This window comes from Balaenoptera physalus (genome assembly GCF_965194825.1).
Source record: "Balaenoptera physalus genome assembly, chromosome: 2".
Lineage (NCBI taxonomy): Eukaryota > Metazoa > Chordata > Mammalia > Artiodactyla > Balaenopteridae > Balaenoptera > Balaenoptera physalus.
The window spans coordinates 31737232-31759709 of record NC_138883.1 but is presented as its reverse complement, the minus strand read 5'-3'; the positions used below and the strand labels follow the sequence as shown (position 1 = coordinate 31759709).

General features: G+C 38.5%; 1 protein-coding gene and 1 long non-coding RNA gene across 4 annotated transcripts; both read right to left on the bottom strand.

Moving 5' to 3' along the window:
• Positions 1–363: 363 nt before the first annotated feature.
• On the bottom strand, positions 364–19789 carry MED6 (mediator complex subunit 6). 3 transcript variants are annotated; one of them, XM_082451861.1, is made up of 8 exons: positions 19614–19783; positions 16571–16730; positions 15404–15495; positions 13743–13825; positions 13328–13436; positions 11783–11898; positions 1376–1403; positions 364–769 (listed from the first exon to the last, which is right to left on the bottom strand). In XM_082451861.1, the coding sequence occupies exons 1-8, from the start codon at positions 19633–19635 to the stop codon at positions 639–641; spliced, it is 741 nt and encodes a 246-aa protein (XP_082307987.1). In that variant the 5' UTR covers positions 19636–19783; the 3' UTR covers positions 364–638. The 3 variants fall into 3 exon arrangements, with proteins under 3 accessions (XP_082307987.1, XP_082307986.1, XP_082307988.1); XM_082451860.1 differs by lacking the exon at positions 19614–19783 and adding an exon at positions 19321–19344; XM_082451862.1 differs by lacking the exon at positions 11783–11898 and having other exon boundaries at positions 19614–19789.
• On the bottom strand, positions 1413–11776 carry LOC309655974. Its single transcript, XR_014261095.1, has 2 exons — positions 2052–11776; positions 1413–1745 (listed from the first exon to the last, which is right to left on the bottom strand). It is a non-coding gene; the product is annotated as an uncharacterized lncRNA (long non-coding RNA).
• Positions 19790–22478: the final 2689 nt, after the last annotated feature.

Genomic DNA, 22478 nt, shown 5'->3' with positions numbered 1-22478 from the left:
AACTATGGTTTTAAAAATATCTACCCACAGGGACTTCCCTGGTGGTCCAGTGGTTAAGACTCCATGCTTCCATGCCACGTGGTGCGGCCAAAAAAAAAAGAAATCTACACACAGAAAAAGAAGACAAAGAAAATCCATAACATTGTTATTGTATCTGTAGGGTGGTGATATTGCTTAACGAGGTTGTTTTCCTTTTCTTTACCTTTCAAATTGTCAGTAACTTTACTATTTTAATACTGAGGAATAAGCAACTAATAATAGAAAATAAGCTTAGCTACTATTTTAACATTAATCCTTTGTGTTTACAAAATGCATCTGGAAATATTTCAGAGGGAAAATAAGGGGGAAAAAGTCATGATAAACTAATTTATACAAATACCTTTATTTTGTCTTTAAACATATATCACAGTAAACATGTGAGGGAGGAAGCTGCTCAAGTCCAGTAGGGAAAAGTTTACAAAAGATACATTAAGAATATTCAGACTGAAAGCATGAGCATCCTTACATCCTTTCTCAAAGAACAAGCACATTCTATACAAATGATTGTGACAAAGAATTTTAAAGTTCAAGAGCCTGTCACAGTAATGAGGTAAAATATGGACAAGAGGAGTCTTCCAAGTGTCTCTCTCGTCCAATACTCACTGAAGTCTCATTCGTTTTTCAGGGGGGCCTTTAGTGCCCACAGTCTGTTGAACGTTCTTTGTGGTCTCCTTCTCCTCAGATTTTACAGTTTCTGGTATAGGTTCTGCCTCTTTCTTTGTCTGATCCACTAGACATCAAAAGCAGATATTTTTTGGAGGCGGAGGAGGGTGGAGGGATAAGACCAATTTAGACAACAGTTAATGTGAATGGTTCAGACTCTCAAATTAATTTAGAACTACTTATCTCAAGTTCTAAATTTAGCTGTTTCATCAGGCAGATGTATAAGAACCAATTTACAAACCAAAAACCTGATAATACAAGCAAATTATGATACTAGACAAAAACACATGACATTTAAATAAGACATTATGCACACAAAAGATACATAATTATTCTATGCCAGGTCAATGGATAGTCCAATACCTATTCTCAATGATGAAACAGAAGGCCTTTTTTCAAACTTCTGACAACCTCGCATCGCCTCAGCTTCTCCACACACCCTCAATACCTGTTCATCCCACTCCAACGCATCTTTCAAATGCTAATATCACTACCACAAAAGCACCACCTTTTGGCAATCAGCAGATCAAAGGTTAGGAGTAACAAACTAGCATTAGAGAGTCTAAAAGGACAAAATGATCATAATTCACCTCACATGTTATGATTGTTACTGAGTTAAACGGGCTGTTTGGTCTTATTTCAAGTTTGATAAGAATTATCAGATGAACCATACCTGGGACAGGCTTTTCTCCAGACTTTTGCTGTAATTAAAAAAAAAAAAAAAAAAAAAAGTGGGGAAGAGGGATGGAGGAAGAGGAAGAAGAAAACAGGGCAGGTTAGCAAAGTTTTTTGCTTCTTGACGTCATAATTTTCATTAAAATTACACCTGCATGAGAATTACATTATAAATGACTTCATGAAGAGCAACTACTATCCATGTACCATAAAAAAGTAAATTTATCATTTTCTACTTCTTATTCCCCTGTTCCAGAAAAGACACAAATCTAAAACTAGAACAAAAGAATCAAACATAAAAAAAACTCTTGAACATCAACAAAGCCCTCTGCCTCTGCACCGAGGCTACAATGCTTTATAAAAAGTAGCTAAGGGGGCTTCCCTGGTGACACAGTGGTTGAGAATCTGCCTGCCAATGCAGCGGACACGGGTTCGAGCCCTGGTCTGGGAAGATCCCACATGCCGCGGAGCAACTAGGCCCGTGAGCCACAATTACTGAGCCTGCGCTTCTGGAGCCTGTGTTCCGCAACAAGAGAGGTCGCGATAGTGAGAGGCCCGCGCACTGCGATGAAGAGTGGCCCCCGCTTGCCGCAACTAGAGAAAGCCCTCACCCAGAAACGAAGACCCAATACAGCCATAAATAAAAATAAATAAATTAATTAATTAAAAAGTACCTAAGGAGAATCCAATGAGAGGGAATAACGGAGCCTTTCAAGACTCCAGAGGCTTATCTGCATAGGGGATATGAGCTGTAAGTAAGTAGAATGAAATTTGGATGTCTGACTTTTAAAGTTGGCAGGTATGGGACGTAAAGAAAAAGAGGTATTTTTCTATGAATATAAGGCTTCTGTTGAGTGTACTATTAGACATCAAACTGCAGGAAAAAATGACGGGGGCACTAGGAGTCAGGAACAAGGTCAGATCCTTCATTCTGCACAGCAATTCTTTTAGTTCAGTGGGCCCTGTCATCTCCCTGTTCTCACTACCCAAGTTAAATGCTTTAAAACACTTTCCTCCTCCTCTCCCTCCTTCTTCCTCCTCAAGGCTCACAACCTACCCCTCACCCTCAGCCAATAAGGGTGTCAATGCCCCAAGTTCTCTCCCATCTATCTACCTCCAAACTTATTATACCTTTATATACAGACATATATACATAAAAAATACCTCTCTATACTTCCCTGTCATCTCAGAATAAATGTGTTCTCTTTATTTTTATAAAGTTTAATGCCTCCATTTGTTTTCTGAATTTCTTTCTGAATTTACATGCCCTCCTTAAGCTTCTTATCTATTCCTATGACTAGAGACTACACAATTTTCTGATGTCACATGCTCCAGATTCGTGCTACAAACTGCCTACTAGCCCACTCCAACTACAAGTTCTGGGAACCATTACACTTAATAAGACCAAAACTGAGCTTCCCATTATTACCCATTGTACAGAAAAGGTTAACATAGAAGGCCTGAGGCTACTATCCTTAGAAGGGCCAGGCTGCAAGGTTGGCCTTTGGCTGGCATCTGGAAATTTGGATTTCAGGAGGGTTCCCACCATTTTGTAACTGATAATGGCAGTTCATTATGCCTAGACTGTTTGTATAAAAAAATGTTGTTTTTGTTGAATACCTGCCTTCCTTCAAAGAATGTGGAATTTTGGTATGTGCTAGGTAGAAGGTACCTACCTGAAAAACCTCCCCCAAAAACGTGGGCACCAAGTCTCTAATGGACTTCCTTAGGCAGAAATATCACTTACATGTTGCTGCATTTTCACTGTTGAGGCAAGAGTGTACTCTGTATGACTCTTCATGGGAAGAAAAGAGTGTGAGGAAGCCTGCAGATGGATTCCTCCAGACTCCACTAACGCCTTTTTTCCTTATACCTGGCTGTATAGCCCTACTATGTCACTGTAATAACTCCTGTGAGTCCTTCAAGCAAATCTCCAAACATGGGGGTGGTCACGGGAACCCCCAACACAACATTATTACCTATTTTATGAACATATTAGGACTTAAACATGTCTAAAGTAATTTGAGGGAACTAACAATTTTTCTTTACTTTAAAACAGGAGAGGAAATAGATGGTGTAACATTGAGGAATGAGAAATTGAGAGGGGATATTCTTATACTGCTACCACTGAACCACTTGAACTATAGTGGACACTGGACCATATCCAGACATCGAAATAATGTCAGTATCTACCTAGTGCACACTGTCTAATCTTTTCTAGGGAATACTGTCACACAAACTAGTAGGATGTGGTTTAAGACGGGAAAACAGAACGGAGGTGGCCTTTCTGACAAAATTTATTAGGTAACTTTGGAATAAACCTAGCTGAAGCAATATCCTATGGTGTCCTAGCAGCTTCTGAAAACAGCACTGAAAAGACATTCATAATAAAAGGCACTGAAGGCCTGAACTCCTATCACATCAGTTTTGTTACTTTCCGTAGTAACAGAAGTTAAAATATGGAAAAAGGAGCTTCAAGGAAAACTGCGGGGCTTCTCCGAGATTCTCCTGAGCAACCCCATAAAGGGGCAACAGCCCTCGGATCCAGAAGGTCCTAAGCTACGAATGGTCCTGGGGGACACAATGGGTAAGCAGGAGCTCACAGAAGGCTTCAAGGACACCAAGAGTCTATCTTCTTCTCCAGATCTGAGGAGAAATGCTGTGTGTCGCAGAAACAAAGAGATTATTAAAAGTTCTAGAGAAAGCCTTCCTTCTCCTAGTTCTGCTACATGGAGTTGACATACTCTCTCTCTTTGAGTTGGCTTTTGGCCCCTGGATGGTTAAAAGAAGAAGGTGAGGTTCTGGAAAATGACAACTTAAGGATGACTATGGCTAAACCTTTACAAGAAAAATGTAAAAACTCACTGAAATGATATGTAGTCTGCAACCTGCTTAAAATAATTGGGAGGAAATAGGGGAAGAAGAGAGAAAACAAGATTGACCATGCCTGATAACTGTTGAAGCAGGATAATATCAATAGGTACATGGGGGTTTCATTTTTTATTATTCCCTCTATTTTTATATGCGTTTCTAAATTTCCATAACTTTCTACAAAGTGAAGTTTTTTTGTTTTAAGATTCAAGAGAGTCTCTGAGCTTTCTACATTGTCCAGCCTAGCTCACCAGGATAGAACAGTATATGGAATTCAAGTCAGGACCCCTAGCCAGAGAAAAAGGAACTGTCATTCAGCTGGAGTACCACAGAACCCAAACACAGCAGTAAGCTATTGAATGTTCTGGAGGTTGGCTTATGAAAATAGAACCCCTAACAACTATATTTAACCCCAAATCTGTTTCTTTTCCTATATTCTGAATTTGGGTTCAACACCAAGTTGATTCTAATCCTAGGCCTGAAACCTCAGAATCATCCATAATGCCAATCTCTCCACATCCAACCACCAAATTTAGGCAATGCTAAATCTGAAATATATCTTGAATCTGTTTCCTCTCTATCTATGGCCACAGAATTAATTCAGGCTTTCCATAGTCTAACTTCCTTGACTCCAAACATCACATTTTTTTTTAATCTTTATTGGAGTATAATTGCTTTACAATGGTGTGTTAGTTTCTGCTTTATAACAAAGTGAATCAGTTATACATATACATATATCCCCATATCTCTTCCCTCTTGCGTCTCCCTCCCACCCTCCCTATCCCACCCCTCTAGGTGGTCACAAAGCACCGAGCTGATCTCCCTGTGCTATGCGGCTGCTTCCCACTAGCTATCTATTTTACATTTGGTAGTGTATAGATGTCCATGCCACTCTCTCACTTTGTCACAGCTTACCCTTCCCCCTCCCCGTGTCCTCAAGTCTATTCTCTAGTAGGTCTGCGTCTTTATTCCCGTCTTGCACCTAGGTTCTTCATGACCATTTTTTTTTTGTTTTTTAGAGTCCATATATATGTGTTAGCATACGGTATGTGATTTTCTCTTTCTGACTTACTTCACTCTGTATGACAAACTCTAGGTCCATCCACCTCACTACAAATAACTCAATTTCGCTTCTTTTTACGGCTGAGTAATATTCCACTGTATATATGTGCCACATCTTCTTTGTCTGTTCATCTGTCAATGGACACTTAGGTTGCTTCCAAGTCCTGGCTATTGTAAACAGAACTGCAATGAACATTGTGGTACATGACACATTTTCCTATGCATCTTCTATACCATTAATGGTTATCTTCCTAAAACAAACAAGTAACTACATTATTTCCTTGCAACTGTTTTTAAACATTTAATGGGTCCCTACTACCATCATCAATAATTCACAGCTAGTCAGTGCTGAGGGTCAAGAAAATGAGGTAGAGGATATCTCAGTTTACTTCAAGAGAGGGTGTATTTGAAAAAGAATGTACAAAAATTACCAATGCTTTCATTTGTCTTTAGTGATGATAGCTATTGTTTTAATACTTCAAATAACATTTAATGTACCTGGAAACGTATGTTTACAGGAGTGGTACCAGGTTATGGGTTTAAAATAGTGAATAAACACTGGACTATCGAACTAACCACAAACTCCTTTGTGGAGCATATACAATTCTTCTCAATATGACCTTAATCGAAATTTTAAGTCTCATATTTCACTACCCTTCCCTTCACAAACACATATGAGTAATAAAACTTCAGAGTATTTTCTGGTTCCTTTCCTTTTTTTTACAGGTACTTTGAGGTATAACGGATACACGAAAAAAACCTGCACATATCTGATATACACAATTTGATGAGTTTGGACATATACATACACCTGTGATACCATCACCACAATCAAGGTAATAAACATATCCATCACCTCCAAAAGATTTCTTCTGCTCCTTTAGTTTGGGGTTTGTGTGTGCGTGTGTGTTAGGAACCCTCAATATGAGATCCACCCTCTTACCAAGTTTTTAAGTGCACAACACCATATTGTTAACTGTAAGCAGTATGTTGTACAGCAGATCTCTACAACTTATTCATCTTATATAACTGTAACTTTACAGCCTTTTTAGAACTCCCTATTTTCCCCTTCTTCCATCCTCTGGCAACCACTATAATATTTTCTGCATCTGTAAGTCTGACTATTTTAGATATTTCATGTAAGTGAAATCATATAGTATTCATCCTTCTGTGACTGACTTATCTCAGTTAGCACAATATCTTCCAGGTTCATCCATGACAACACAAATGGTAGTTTCCTTCTTTTTTAAGGCTGAATAATATTCAACTATATGTATATCCCACAGTTTCTTTATCCATTCATCTGTTGATGGACATTAGGGCTATTTCCATACCTTGGCTATTGTGGATAATGCTAAATATTCACTAAAATAATAAATGGGAATACAGATAGCTCAGGTTTCAAACTATATTACAAAGCTACAGTAATCAAAACAGTATAGTATTGGCATAAAAACAGACATAGATCAATGGAACAAAATAGAGAGCCCAGAAATAAACCCATGCATATATAGTCAGTTAATTTACACCACACACAAAAATTAACTAAAAATGGATTTAAGACTGGAATGTAAGATCTGAAACCATAAAACTCCCGGAAGAAAACATAGGCAGTAAGCTCCTTGACATCAGTATTGGTGATCAGTTTTTGGGTTTGACATGAAAAGCAAATGCACCAAAAGCAAAAATAAACAAGTGGGACTACATCAAACCAAAAAGCTTCTGAACAGCAAAGTAAGTCATCAACAAAATGAAAAGGCAACCTACAAAATGGAAGGAAATATTTGCAAATCGCATATCTGATAAGAAGTTAATATCCAAAATATATAAAGAACTCATACATCTCAACAGTGAAAAAACAAACAATTCAATTAAAAAATGGGCAGAGGACCTGAATAGATATCTTTCCAAAGAAGACATATAGATGGCCAACAGGTACATGAAAAGTTGCTCAACATCACTAATCATCAGGGAAATGCAAATGAAAACCACAATGAGATATCACTTCATAGTTGTTATAATGGTTACCATCGAAAAGACAAGAAGTAACAAGTGTTGGTGAGGATGTAAAAAAAAGGGAACACTTGTGTACTGTTGGTGACAATATAAATTGGTGCAGCCAATATGGAAAATAGTACAGAGGTTCCCCAAAAAATTAAAAACAGAACTACCATATGATCCAGCAATCCCACTTTTGGGTATATATTTGAAGGGAATGAATACAGGATCTCGAATGGACACCTGCATTCCCACATTCACCGCAGCATTATCCACAACAGCCAAGGTATGGAAACAATCTACATGTCTGTCAACAGAATGGGTAAAGAAGATGTGAGATATATGTATGTGTGTGTGTGAGAGAGACATATGTGATACACACACACGCACACACACACACACACACGCACACATATACAGGAATATTATTTAGCCATGAGAAAGAAGGATATCCTGTCATTTGTGAAAGGATGAACCTGGAGAGCATTATACTAAGTGGAGTCAGACAGGCAAATATGATATATCACATCACTTATATGTGGAATCTAAAATGTTCAAACTCCTACAGAGAGTACAGCAGTGCCTGCCAGTGGCTGAGGGGGTGGGGGAAATGGGGAGATGTTGGTGAAAGGTATAAGATGAAATAAGTTCTGGAAATCTAATACACAACATGGTAATTATAGTTAGTAACACTGTATTATATATTTGAAAGTTGCTAAGAGAGTAAAACTTAAATGAACTCACTATAAAAAAGAACAGTAATTATGTGACATGACAGATGTCGGCTAATGCTATGGCGGTAATCATTTTGCAGTATATAAGTGTATCAAATCAATAGGTTGTACACCTTAAACTCACCCAATGTTACACCAATTTTATCTCAATAAAGCTGATAACAAAAAGTTTATCCCTAAGTATGTTTTTGATGCTATTATAAGTGGGATTTTATTTATTTATTTATTTATTTATTTATTTATTTTTGGCTGTGTTGGGTCTTCGTTTCTGTGTGAGGGCTTTCTCCAGTTGTGGCGAACGGGGGCCATTCTTCATCGCAGTGCGCAGGCCTCTCTTGTTGCGGAGCGCAGGCTCCAGATGCGCAGGCTCAGTAGTTGTGGCTCACGGGCCTAGTTGCTCTGTGGCATGTGGGATCTTCCCAGACCAGGGCTCGAACCCGTGTCCCCTGCATTGACAGGCAGATTCTCAACCACTGCACCACCAGGGAAGCCCATAAGTGGGATTTTCTTGATATCCTTTACTGATAGTTGTTAGTATATAGAAGTACAACTGATTTTTGTGTGTTGATTTTGTATCCTGCAACTTCACTGAATTCATGTATTAGTTATAACAGTTTTTTAATGGAGTCTTTAGGGTTTGCTATGTATAAGATCATATCATCTGCAAACAGACAATTTTACTTCTTTTCCCATTTGGATCCCTTTATTTATTTATTTATTTATTTTTGGCTGTGTTGGGTCTTCGTTTCTGTGTGAGGGCTTTCTCCAGTTGTGGCAAGCGAGGGCCACTCTTCATTGCGGTGCGCGGGCCTCTCACTATCATGGCCTCTCTTGTTGCGGAGCACAGGCTCCAGACGCGCAGGCTCAGTAGCTGTGGCTCACGGGCCTAGCTGCTCCGCGGCATGTGGGATCTTCCCAGACCAGGGCTCGAACCCGTGTCCCCTGCATTAGCAGGCAGATTCTCAACCACTGCGCCACCAGGGAAACCCTTGGATCCCTTTTACTGCCTAATTTCTCTGGCTAGGTCTCCCAGCACTATGCTGAATAGAAGTGTGGAGGGTGGATATCCTTGTCTTGTTCCTGATCTTAGAGAAAAAGCTTTGTTCTTCACCACTGAATATGATGATAGCCGTGGGTTTGTTATACGTGGCTTTTATGATGTTGAGGTACATTCCTTTTATACCTAGTTTGCTGTTTTTATCATAAAAAGATGCTGAATTTTCCCAAATGCTTTTCTGCATCTATTGAGATGCTCATGTGATTTTCATCCTTCATCCTGATAATGTAGTGTATCATACTGATTGATTTTAGTATGTTGAACCATCTCTGCAACCCAGGGATAAATCCCACTTGATCATGATATATGATCCTCTTAATGGGCTATTGCATTTGATTTGCTAGTATTTCATTGAGAATTTTTGCACCTATTTTTATTGGACTGTAGTTTTCTTGTCTTGTAGTGTCTTTTGGTCTTTGGTAACAGAGTAATGCTGGCCTCATAAAATGAATTTGGAAGTGTTCCCTCCTCTTTAATTTTTTGGAAGAGTTTGAGAAGAATTGGTGTTAATTCTCTTTAAATGTCTGGTAGAATTCAGCCATGAAGTCATCTGTTCCTAGACATTTCTTTGGGAGGTTTGTGATTACTGATTTAGTCTCCTTACTCATTATTGGTCTGTTCAGATTTTCTATTTCTTCATGACTCAGTCTTGGTAGGTCATATGTTCTAGGAATTTCTTATAGGTTACCCAATTTCTTGGCATATAAACTGTTTACAGTAGTCTCTTATGATCATTTTACTTCTGTGGCATTAGTAGTAACATCTCTTCCATTTCTAACTTTATTTATTTGAGTCTCCTCTCTTTGTTAGTCTAGCTAAAAGTTGGTCAATTTTGTTTATCTTTTCAAAACACCAACTCTTAGTTTCCTTGCTTTTTTGTTGTTGTTGTTGTTTTTATTGAAGTATAGTTGACTTAAAATGTTGTGTTAGTTTCCGGTGTATCACTGATTCTTTTCTATTGTTTTTCTAGTCTCTATCATAATTTTTAATCTTTGTAATTTCTTTCCTTCTGCTAACTTATAAGTGGAAATTAAACAACACACTCGTGAACAACAAGTAGGCCGAAGAAGGAATCAAAAAGGAAATCAGAAATTATCTGGAGAGAAATTAAAATGAAAATACAACATACCAAAACTTATGGGATGCAGGAAAAGAAGTACTAAGAGGGAAGTTTATAGCAATAAATCCTATATTAAAAAGAAGGAAAGATCACAAACAATCTAACTTTACACCTCAAGAAACTAGACAAAGAACAAACTAAGGGATTTTCTTGGTTTCTGAGATGTGTTCATTAATAATCTTTCATGTTTTTGGTTTTGTATTTTCTGTTCCCATTTTCTAGGTCAGCACTGCCCAAAATATAATGTGAGCCACAAATACAAGCTATATATGTAATTTAAAATTTTCTAGTAGTCACATTTTCAGAAAGAAACAGATGAATTTTATTATTTTTAACCAAATATATCTAAAATAGTATCACTGACATATAACCAATATTTTTAACTACTAATGAAATATTTTATAAATTTTTTTGTACTAAGTGCTTGAACCCAGTATGTATTTCACACATAACACAACTCAATTTGGACTAGCTGTGTTTCAAATGCACAATAGTCATATGTGCCTAGGGGCTACTGTACTGTGCAGGTCTAGGTGTTCTGCCACGAATGGCCAACCACACCTAACCTCTTACACTCTGTAGTCACTACTCATCATCTTACACACAGCTATAATTCACTTATTTATTTATTCAGCAGACACTGTTTCATCTTCAAGCGCAATTCATGAGATTTCTCTAAACTGGCTTTTTGGTCCTGAGTTCCAACTGTGGCCTCTGCTCCCTTCACTACCACGTCACCATTCCAACAGTACATCTCATCCAGTAGAGTCAGGGAAGGGGGAAGGAAAGGCCTATTCTAAAGTCATCTCAGTGTGTGAAAAACCTCAGTCTAAAACAACCCTTGAAAATCTCTTAAATAGGCCCTCCACGGGAAAAACATGACCTGTGTGTACACAGCCCTGTAAAGATAAGTAAGAGCTTAGACAAACCATAAGAACAACATGTTCACATATTCCATCTCACACTTACTTCTCTGCAAAAGTTCATTTAATACCACGGTACGTGGACCTGCTATTGCTGTTGGAATGCCCAAGACAACATAATGGAATTCATATAACTCCAACACCAGTATATGTTATAAGTCTATTTATTATTACTCCTGCCTCCTCCATTTATCATGCCAAACCCTCCACATCAAATGTACTATTCTTTTTATTACAAAGTTTTTATTATTCTATCATTTAAGGACTTAAATAGCCTCTACATCAGGCTGGAAGGCAGCACGTACAGTAAAAACAGCATGAGTTTCAAATTCTAATTTTGTTACCATCTATGACACTTTCAGCAACCTTCTGAATGAGAATATTATCTATATTCAGTCCTCATAGTTTATGAAGATTCAATGAGGAATTAAACTTAAGAGCACAGACCAGTACTAATTCCATTCCCTTTACCACCTCTTCCATTAAGTCCTTGAAAAACCTTCCTTTGATTCAGAGATCATTTTTTTAACTAACGAGGAAAATCAGTATTTTTAGGTCACATCTGAAACAGTTCTCAATTAAAAATAAATATGCCAGGAAAAAGTGTTGAATCAAAATTAACCACATGCATTCTCATTACCTGCACAAATTTGGGTGGAAATTTTTGTCTAAGGTCTAGGAGTAAAGCATCCACACGCTGTCTCTGGAAAATAGAGCTTGGTTCTTCTTTCCTTTTCACTTTAGGTTTGACTTTATCTATTAAAATATAAAGTCCAAATCAAAACATTGTCTAACTACTTTGGTGCCTTATATTTTACAAATCTTTGTCTGCCATGAATATATTCAAATTTCATTATTTCTAATGGCTGCTATTCCAAAGATAATCCCCCCAAATAAGTTAAACATAGCATACACAGAGAAGCATTCAAACTCTCCCTCTGAAATGAGGTTAAAATTCTAACATTTAAAAAGTTGATATATCTTTTAAAGACATTTCAGTTTTAGCATGTAAACATGGATAAACATCGTTCTTATGTTTCCATAATTACTTCATTATGGAAAACTTTAAGGCTAAATTTTCCATAATTACCTAAGTCACATTCAGAGTATTGGTTTGAAATTATCTTGTGTATATTTTAAGTGTATTAAACGGACTTTTCCCACAAAACCTAATAGGTCCAAATGGAAAATGCAACTTTCATAAACTCAAGTAACCATACTCAATTATGAAGACTATAATCCACTGAGAAAAACAGGACAAACCAAACAACAGAAGATCATAAAGACAAGAGAGAAAAGAACTTGCAAGAAAAATTATGAAGCTAATCACGTGTGGGATTTTTCCTGGGAGGGGAGTGTGCTGGTGGACTGTCTATAAAGAAAGGGTTCCAGTTAAGTTTTACTCCAAACATTTCATTAGGGTAGGGGCAAAGAGCTCTAGGGAGAAGTTTATTCAACTGATGCTAACTTTCCTAAGTCAAATGTTGTTGCCAGGACCTACTATTATGAATAAATATAACTGTATCTCAAAGACCATTCATTCCATGGGTCTGAATTTTATTTAAAGGTTACTTTTTCCATAGTAATTCATTTTAAGTTGCTATTTCTCTAGAAAGAAATGCAGAATATAGGTATACTGCTATAGATACATTTCTAGAAGTACTTTTATTGGTAAAATATGGTGCAGAACAAGTAGCAGATTAGCAGCTATGGCAACTAGAGGACCTGGCATCACGACAGGCGGTAACATGGAAAGATCAGAAAACAGACTGGTCATCTGGAGATAGGGCTTTAAGAGCATCTCCCCTGTTTCAAAAACTTGGAAGACTTGGGTTCCAGATTTCAAGATGACTCAACAGTTTGGTAAGCAGGAAATATCATCATTACTCGTTCCTCATCACTGATTTCCCCTACATGTCCTAAATATTTTAAAACCTTGCATCAACTTATCAAAGATTATCATGTACCAAAGAGATTAAAATTTGTACCTGTTCCTATGGGAATGCTATTACTACCACATCTAGTTACATGAATCATAGCTCTGACAATGTCATCATCCTATGAAACCTTCCTATGGAGAAGTAAAACACAGCTAGAAATCATCAATAGCCATTTTCCGAAAGAAAGCAGCTTCATTCTCCAAGTAACAAAAAGTGTTTTAGGAGGGTCTCGGTGTCCCACCTACCTTGCTCTTCATGATCTTTGAAGTGCCACCAATACCCTTTGGAAGGATGATATCGACAGTATGACATAGCTTCATCAAAAGCTGACTGAATGCCATGTACCGCAGTAAGCTTATAAAGAGAAAACAAATTCTGAATTTCTCATCAATCATCCAAAATTTACAGAGTGAACACAAAATATTACATATGCAAAGACAGTAATTCTTCTGCTTTTCAGAACCTGAATCACTATGTATCTAGGGGTGGTATATACTTTGAAGATGGAGTTGGCCCATAGGAACCAATGCTTAAGATATTCTAATAGTCAACACTTTATACCAACTTACACAAGGGAGAGGAGTTCCTGTTTAATTCTCAGTAGCAAGGTAGTTCAGTTAGAAGTTTTCTTTAATGTTTAAAGTATGTAAAGACACTCACCACTCTAGAGTTTATAACTGATCCCAAGTCTGGTGCCTGATAGATCACTCCGGCAATAATATAGTAATCAGCCAGTGGGATAACTAAAGCAGTGGGGAAAAAAAAGTTTATAGCTATGCACACAAACTGCTAAATATATTTCCATAAAAAGAACAACTAAAGCTTGACATTTTCCCATACTAAAGCTTAAGGTAGGGTTTGGCAAGTCCCGTTTTTGTAAATAAAGTTATATAGGAAAATAACCACACTCATTCACTTGCGTTATTATCTAAGGCTGCTATGGCACTAGTTGAATAGTTGTCTCAGAGACCATGAGGCCCACAAAGCCTAAAATATTTAGTCTCTGGACCTTCACAGAAAAAGTCTGCTAAAAAAAAAGTTTGCCCTAGGAGCAGTGTTTCTTAAACTTTAACGTGCATTTGAATCACCTGAGTATCTTGTTAAAATCAGATTCTTACTCAGTAGGGACAATGCATTTCTAACAAGTTCCTAAGTGATCCAATGCTGCTGTCAGTCAATCACACTTTGGGGAGTAAGACCTTAGAGCAAGAGAGATTTAGGGACCAGGATGAAGATACCAGACACGCCGAACTTGCCTCTGTGCCCCAGTCCGAGGTCCTAAGGAATAAAACAGTGGCTAGTGAGGCTGGTGCCATCTTCTGTCGCTTCTGTACCTGGAACCCTTTCATCATGGAACTCTTGTCCCCAGCCTTGTCTTTGTTCTAAGTTTCTCTTTTTCTCTGGTCAGGGACTCTAGATCTTTGACTTTTTTTTTTTTAATTTATTTATCTTTATTTATTTTTGGCTGTGTTTGGTCTTTGTTGCAGTGCGCGGGCTTCTCATTGCGGTGGCTTCCCTTGTTGCGGAGCACGGGCTCTAGGCGCTCGGGCTTCAGTAGTTGTGGCACACGGGCTTAGTTGCTCTGCGGCATGTGGGATCTTCCCGGACCAGGGTTCGAACCCATGTCCCCTGCACTGGCAGGCGGATTCTTAACCACTGCGCCACCAGGGAAGTCCTAGATCTTGGACTTTGAAAGTAAATTTGGATTCTTGACTCTGGAACCACAACTTCAGTAGCAAGTCATTCTCTGGCATCAATACTAGGGTGAAGGTTATTCTCAAAGGTCTTGATGAGAGTATCTAATTTAAGAGATATAGCTGGTCATCTCTGGAATAGGTGACTAGCTCTTTGATTCAAAATCAAGTCTGAATTCTATACTTTTCAGTATGATTTCTAAAGCAAGTTTTTGTCTGGTAATTTTGGTTGAATGTGTCAATGAGGATTTTCCATTGATCTTTTATGAATTTGGTGCAACTACATGTACCATGAATTAAACCTGATTTCCTTCTGAGAGACTAGAATTTTGACAGGCAGAGGACGTCTACATGATCAGCCCTCAATAAAAATTCTGGACTCAGAGTCTCAGTCTTCCCCCTGCTCTGAGCAGACATGTTACACACGTGGGGCTGCATTTCACTACTAGAGGGAAGGTGCACTTGGTGTGGCCCCTCACAGAAGGGAAAGCATAGGAAGCGTACACATGGATTCCTACAAATCCCTAAAACAGAACCCAATCCACAAAAATAAGAACATATAGCTCAGGAGTAAATAAATCATGGTATTTTAAGAAGAAAATAATGCCTAAAGTTTACATATTTTACCTTGAGTAGGGGACTGCCGCTGTTGCTTCCGAATGATAAAAAGAATGGGCTCTTGAGCATGTAAAAGGATGTATTCCACTCCAACCATCTGACTGAAAACAGGACACAGACATTCAGAGATCTATGAATGCCCTACAAACAATTCTGTAGAACATTCAAATTATCACATAAAAGTATAGCAACACTGTAAACAGGATAAAACTGCCTATGTTTGATATTAAAAATTGGCTGTTGAATAAAACTGGCTATATTTCCCAGGTAGGTGGGGCACAGATAAAGTAAGATTTTGTTTTTAAACAACAACAAAATTTCTCTACAAAAATCCATGATGAACTTAAATCGGAATGTTTTCAGTCATGAAAGTACAATGAACCTACATTTCAAAAAAGGCAACCAAAATACCAGGATGCTTCCTGACCAAGGAGATCTATAAATATATATAAAATATAAAAATATACATGAACACTATACCTGTCTTAATATAGACCGCTACTATATATTGTACCCAACCAGAAAACATCAAAAACCTTACCCTCACCCCCAACATATTTTTTCCTGACATACTATGTTTAAAAGCAACACCAAGGTATCTCAGTAAATGTAAATATTTACCTCATAACAAAAGCTATTTAAAATACCAGAAATTTAAGTTCTTAGATCCCCTGCTCCCCATGTTTAGCTGACAGATGAAAAACTTCATTACACAGTTGTTTCAGAAACTTTTGTAATAGTAATAAATTCTTAATTATTTAGCATCCCAAGTCTGAAGAATCTTGCTAAATTTGGCTAAAATTTTGTTTGTCAAACAAAGAAAAATCTACTGTAAACTCGACTGTGGTTTAAGACATTAAATTAGATGTAGAGGAGACAACATATATAGTTACCTGGTTAAGGACAACAGTTGCATTGCTGAAATCAATGAGATTTACATCTAAACCTCATAGTTGCATTTTAACTGGACAGTAATATGTGAAGTTATAAAGAAAAGACTTCCTAGGTTACAAGTGACTACTAGTAATTCCTTTGCATGTCAAATTTGCACAAACCCAAACAAAACTCCGGTTCTTCCAAAACTTCTACTCTGTACTTCATGATCCACAGCTGGAAAGAACTATTCATTACGAAATCTGCAGTTGGCAAAGATGCTACCTTCTTATAATAACTTACTTTAAGTGTTCTAATGTTAGCCTCTGCATTTTGACCACTTCATTATTACATGTCCTGTCATAAAAAGGATTACTTCTTTCTGAAAAGTAATCCAGGACACTTCCACTGTTCAAAATAGGGATCCAGGAACTGTCAACCCAAGAGATTCCCAGCAGATTATCTATAGAAAGGAAACAAAATGATAAAGGATGAGAAAAGAGAAAAAACTCCAATCCAACAAACATTTATTATGCATATAACGTAGGAGGCACTATGACTATAAGGATGATGTGGACCCTAACCTACATACCCTCACCGTCCAGCAGAAGAGATAAGTATGCAAGAAAGCAATGACAACACAAGATCCATAATAGAGGTATGAATAAATGCGTTATGAGAGCACAGTGAAGCGAGCAGAATACCTTACCTGAGGGAACAGGAATGACTTTTCATGGGGTGAGGAAGAGGTGGGTTTTAGCACTATATGTTAAAGAATAAATAGAGGCTCACCGTGGAGAAGAGAGAGGCAAAGTAATTCCAAGCAGAGGTAATGCATATACAAAGGCAGGGAAATATAAAAGTATATTATATGTTTAATTGGGAGATTCTGATTGACATATATACACTAATACGTATAAAAGAGATAACTAATGAGCCTGCTGTATAAAAAATAAATAAAATTCAAAGATTCAATAAATAAGTAAAAGTATATTATATGTTTAAAGAATAACTCAATTACGTGAAGAAGTTATAGGATTTGAAATCTAGAGAGGTCTTTCAAAATATTGGAAATCCTGAGTTTTTATAATGTTGGCAACTAATTCAAAAATTTTCAGACAATATGTATGCCAAAGAAAACACATCCATTGCCACTAGTGGGAGATCTTCCAATTAAAGAGACAGAAATAAGTTAGGAGTCTATTATTATAGATGAGATAATAATGATGTAAAAGGGGCAAATGAAAAGTAGAATGTCCTTAATTACAGCCATACAATTTCATATTTTAAAGAATTAAACCTTAAATTTTTCAAAATGGAAAAATTTTAAAAAGGCATGATAAGTAGGGCTAGATAGCTTTAATTAATGAGCTTTTATTGGGTACTGGCTGCAATGTTTCATACCACTGACAGTACTAAATCCCACTAGCTGTAAGTCATGAAACATCAAATTGCCTGTAGAATTACTGGTTGAAGGAGGAAGAATGGAAAACTTCAACCTCCCCATGCCTTAGTTTTCTCATCTATAAAATAGGGATTATAATAGTATCTCCATGCTAGATTATATACGTAAAATGCTTAGTACATTGTAATAACCCAATAAATGTTCATTATGATGATGATGGTGGTAGTGCTGGTAGTCAATTTCTTTTAAGATTAATATGAACAAACTTATTTCTGGCTTAACCAAAGGCTGTCCTAGTTTGTGCCTCTTTTTTTTTTTTCTAGTTTATGCACTTTAAAAAAAAATAGAAACAGCTTTCATTCTCAAAAGGGTATAGGTTTACTAGATATTCAAATGGTCACGCTAGATTAAACTCATTTCAAATGTCACTAATCTCTGCAAAGCCTTTCTCTACTTTGCAAGGCAGAAATAATGGTTTCTTTCTCTATGTCCTCATAGCGGTTTCTATATAGTTTTATTATTAATTATTAATAACCCACAAATACAAATGTTTTCCCACTAAATGTTGAGTTTTTTAAGGAACTGGGGCTGTGGGTTACTCATCAGAACTAGCACAGGACCTGTTTGGTAAGAATTAGAAAATGTTTATTAATTCAAGATTAAGGGCTAAGGACAAGTTACTCCACCGGTCATAAAATAACACACACTCCAGTATCCAAGGATGTTCAGTTACAAACTAGTTAACTGGGGTTAAGAGGGTGGTGTGTGGCTGTGAAATAGGATATATTAGTTCTCCCACATAGGAACTACCTGTGACCACAGCCCAATAAAGAGAATACACTACCAAAACAAGCAGACCCCAACTATTTCTTACCATCTCCACTGTTACCACCCTAGTCTGAGCCACCTCCAAATCTCCATGCATTACAAAAATGCCTTCCTAACCGGTCTCCCTAATTCTACCTTTGCCCTCCTACAGTGTTCTCAGCAGCCAAGGTGATCCTAAAAAAAAGTAAGTCAGGTTACGTTCATCCCCTCTGGTCAAAACCCTCCAGTGGTTCTCTATTTTACTCAGAGGACAAACCAAAGGCCTTACCACGGCCTACAATTCCTGTATGATCAAGCCACCACACCAATTCTCTCTCTGACCTCATCTACTTCCCGCCTCCTCTCTCACTGTGCTTCAGCCATACTGGCCCCCTTGCTGTTCTTCAGACTTGTTCCCACCTTAGAGCCTTTGCAATGGCCCTAACAAATCTAAATAAAAAGTTAAAAGTTACGAAAGCTAAATAGCCTGATGGACTAAATGTTTCTCTTTTTTATTCAGAAGCAAGGGAGAGCATATTGACATGGCTCTAATACAGCTCTCTAACAATCAGCAAGTAATGAAATTAGATACTTGATATTCTCACTCATAACGAAAGACAAACATATAGTAAACATTATCCAGAACTGCTGAAGATCACTGGACATTTTGACAATATATAAATGACAATATATTTGTAATATGTGTGCTAGACTCCAATTTGGTTAATATAGAAAAAGAAACCTCAAACGTCAGTAATAAGGTAGGCCCCAGGCCAAGTACCAAGAATGAACCAAACACTGTCGGCTCACGACCCCACCCCCTTCTCTGTCGTTCCTTCACCTGGACAGAACAGCCCCAATACTGCTGTAGAGATACGTATGTAGGACGACACCGCAGGACTCAAAGCCCAGAGCTTCTTCCAACCCCTTCGTTTTGACGCTTCTAAGAGACTCCTGAAGAATTGCGAAAATCTAGGCAATTTTTCGACAGATTGGCGCTTTGGGTCGTTCACAGAAAACATTCCAAAGAGCTTGGGAGACACCACAAAGGAACCGGAATCTTGCCCTCAAGAGCTATAAATCCTTAAACCAGATTCCAAACAATCAGGAAACAAAGGGGACAGCACAGGTTACCTCGGATATCCACCGCCGCCATAGTTCCAAAGGCGTTCTCAGGTTCTTCTTCCGGCGCAGAGTAAACGTAACAAGTCTGAGACGAAAGAGCTCTGCTGCAGAGCAGAGGAATGTTAAGGAGGAACCAAAAGAGGGGAGGAGACTGAGAGGCCAGGAAGACAGGGCAGGGAAAGGGAAGAAGCGGAGAGAATAGGAGGTGGAGCGGAGCGGGGCGGGGCTGAGGGGCGGGGCTGAGAGAGGGTGGGGCGGGCTGGGAGGTGCAGCGGGGCGGGGAAGAGGGGAGGGGCGGAGAGAAGGGGTGGGGCGGGGCTAGGAGGTGGGGCGGGGCAAGGAGGAGGGGGGCGGGATGGAGCCGGGAAGTAGAGTTGGGTGGGGAGGAGAGGGGTGGGACGAGGCAGAGAAGGGCGGGGCGGGGCTGGGAGGTGGAGCGCGGCGGGGAGGGAAGGGGTAAGAAGGGGAGGGAGAGGCTAGGAGCCGCTAGCAGTAAGGAGAGAGCAGCGCCAAAGGAAGGAGAGGTAGAGGCAGGGCATACTACCGGGGTAAAAATTTGGAGACTCTGAGGAAAAACAGAGTGAGCAGAGCCCTGCCCAACGTCCGCCACTGAGGGATTCGAAAATTCGACCTTGATCTCCTGTGATCGTTTATAAGAACAAATTCTGATTGTGCAGAGTTGGGGGTGGTAACATCTTTCATTTTAAAAGCTCTTTCAGGTGTATCCAATGAACTGTTCAGTTTAGGAGCTACTGGCCATTCTGTTTTTCACCCTGCCTCAAGTGTGGGGATGGGCCGGACTAAGCAGGGAGAATTTGACAGTCATTAGCTTTTATGTGACTAAGCCCATTAAAAGTCTAAACCCATTGAAGAAAATATTACATGCCTCTGAGATAAATTTTGACAAGACAGGAAATGCTTCTGAAGCAAAATATTAACAAGATTAAAAGAAAGGGAATACACCTGGGTCCCTGAGTAAAGACCTAATGTCTGCATTCTGGCTAATCTGGGCTAGATAGCAAGATGCCAGAGAGGGAATAATTCTGTGGAATGCAGAAGCCATAGGAAGCCTTAGAAAGATTTTCAAGCTCCATAAAAGCAAAATGATGAGGATATCTGCAAGCAAGACACAGATGCCAAGAAGAGAACCCCCAAATCTGAAGAAGCCCTTTGTATGGTGATGAAGTGTTAGTGCCTATATCTGTCCAAAACTTAGGTACTACGAAGGTTCCCCCAGAATTTAACCACAAAACAGAGGTAAGGGGGTGGGGAACCATGAATTTATTGGAATTTTCTACCTCATAGACTGGGAATTCAAATATTTTAACTCTAAGTGGCATAAAAATATATTGCTTTGTTACACTCCACTTTTTGAACTGAGATTTTATACTTGAGATGGTATGTATACAATATGTGTCCCAATAAAAGTATGCACATGCACAGAGCAGAGTTTTCAAAGGAGAAAGCCCTGGTGGGGGCCTGGTGGAGAAGGCATTCCAAAACGGGGGTTATCATGTCCAATAAACAGAAGTGTGAAACATCAAGCTTTTTGTTTTGTTTTGTTGGTTCTGTTTTCTTGTGTTTTTATTAGAAGAGGATTAGGAATAAGTACAACAGAACACAGATCTGTAGGTAATAAAACATATGGTAAGCATGGTAGGCCAGACCTGGGAGCTCAGCCTTTATCTTGTAGGCAGTGGGAGAAATGTAATTGGGCTTCCATTTTAGAAAGATTGTCCAAGGAGCATGAGTTGGAGTCATTTATAAGCCTAAAAACAGGGAGTCCGTTTAGGAGACTGTTGCAAACTAAATGATGTCTACACTCATACAAAGGCAGTAGTAGCTGAGGGAAGAAAAAGGATGACAGATATTTAGGAGATAAAATCAAAAGAGAATTAGTGACTAGTAGATGGGCCTGATGAAGGAGAGGCAGGAAAAAAAAAATTATTCCCAGGATACTGCTTTATAAGCCTAAGTGTTGTTAATCAAATTAGGAATAACAAGTAACAAGTAAGTAGGTGAAAAGGGGAGTAATGATTTATTTTTGAACATGTCCATCTTATACATGAAGTGTCTGCAGGGCATTCTGTATACTAGAGTTTCTTAGCCTTTGCATTATTGACATTTGGGGCCAGATTATTCTTGGCTGTAAGTATGGGGACCTGTCCTGTACATTGTAGAATGTTTAACAGCAACCCTGGCTTCTACCCACCAGATGCCAGTAGCAGCAGCCCCCTCCCAGTTATGATGACCAAAAATGTCTCCAGACATTACCAAATATCCCTGGAGGGCAAAACTGCCCCCAGTTCATAACCACTGCTTACAAAGTTATCTATAGTAGTATGAAGTCAAAGCAGAAAAGTTTCAGGAAGAGAGGAGTACTCACAGTGTCAAGCAGATAAGTGAGATAAGGGCTAAGAAGCAGACATTGGATTCGGTAAATAGGATGCCCCTAACAAGAATAGTTTCTGTGGAATGATAAGGGTCAGAGGAGAGTATGTTCAGGAGTAAAGGGAAGTGGCGTTGGGTATAGACTGTATTTTCAAGGCTGAGAGGGAAGCCTAGAGTGCTACCTGGAAGCCGTATGGACATAATAATACTGAAATGTGAATATGTGGATAGGCTAAGGTAAAAGACCCAGAGAAGATCTTCAATTAATCTTCAGCAAATTCATTCATTCAGTCAGTCAGCCACCAATCATTTAATACCTACTCTATGTTTTGCTCAACTCTAGTTGCAGAGGGTAAAGCAGTAAGCAAAGCCTCTGACTTCAAGGAGTCAACAAGTCTGATGGAAAAGACAGACGATAAACAAGTACATAAATAAAGAAGAGCATTACAGATTGTGCTAACAAAAATGGGGGGAGATGAGATA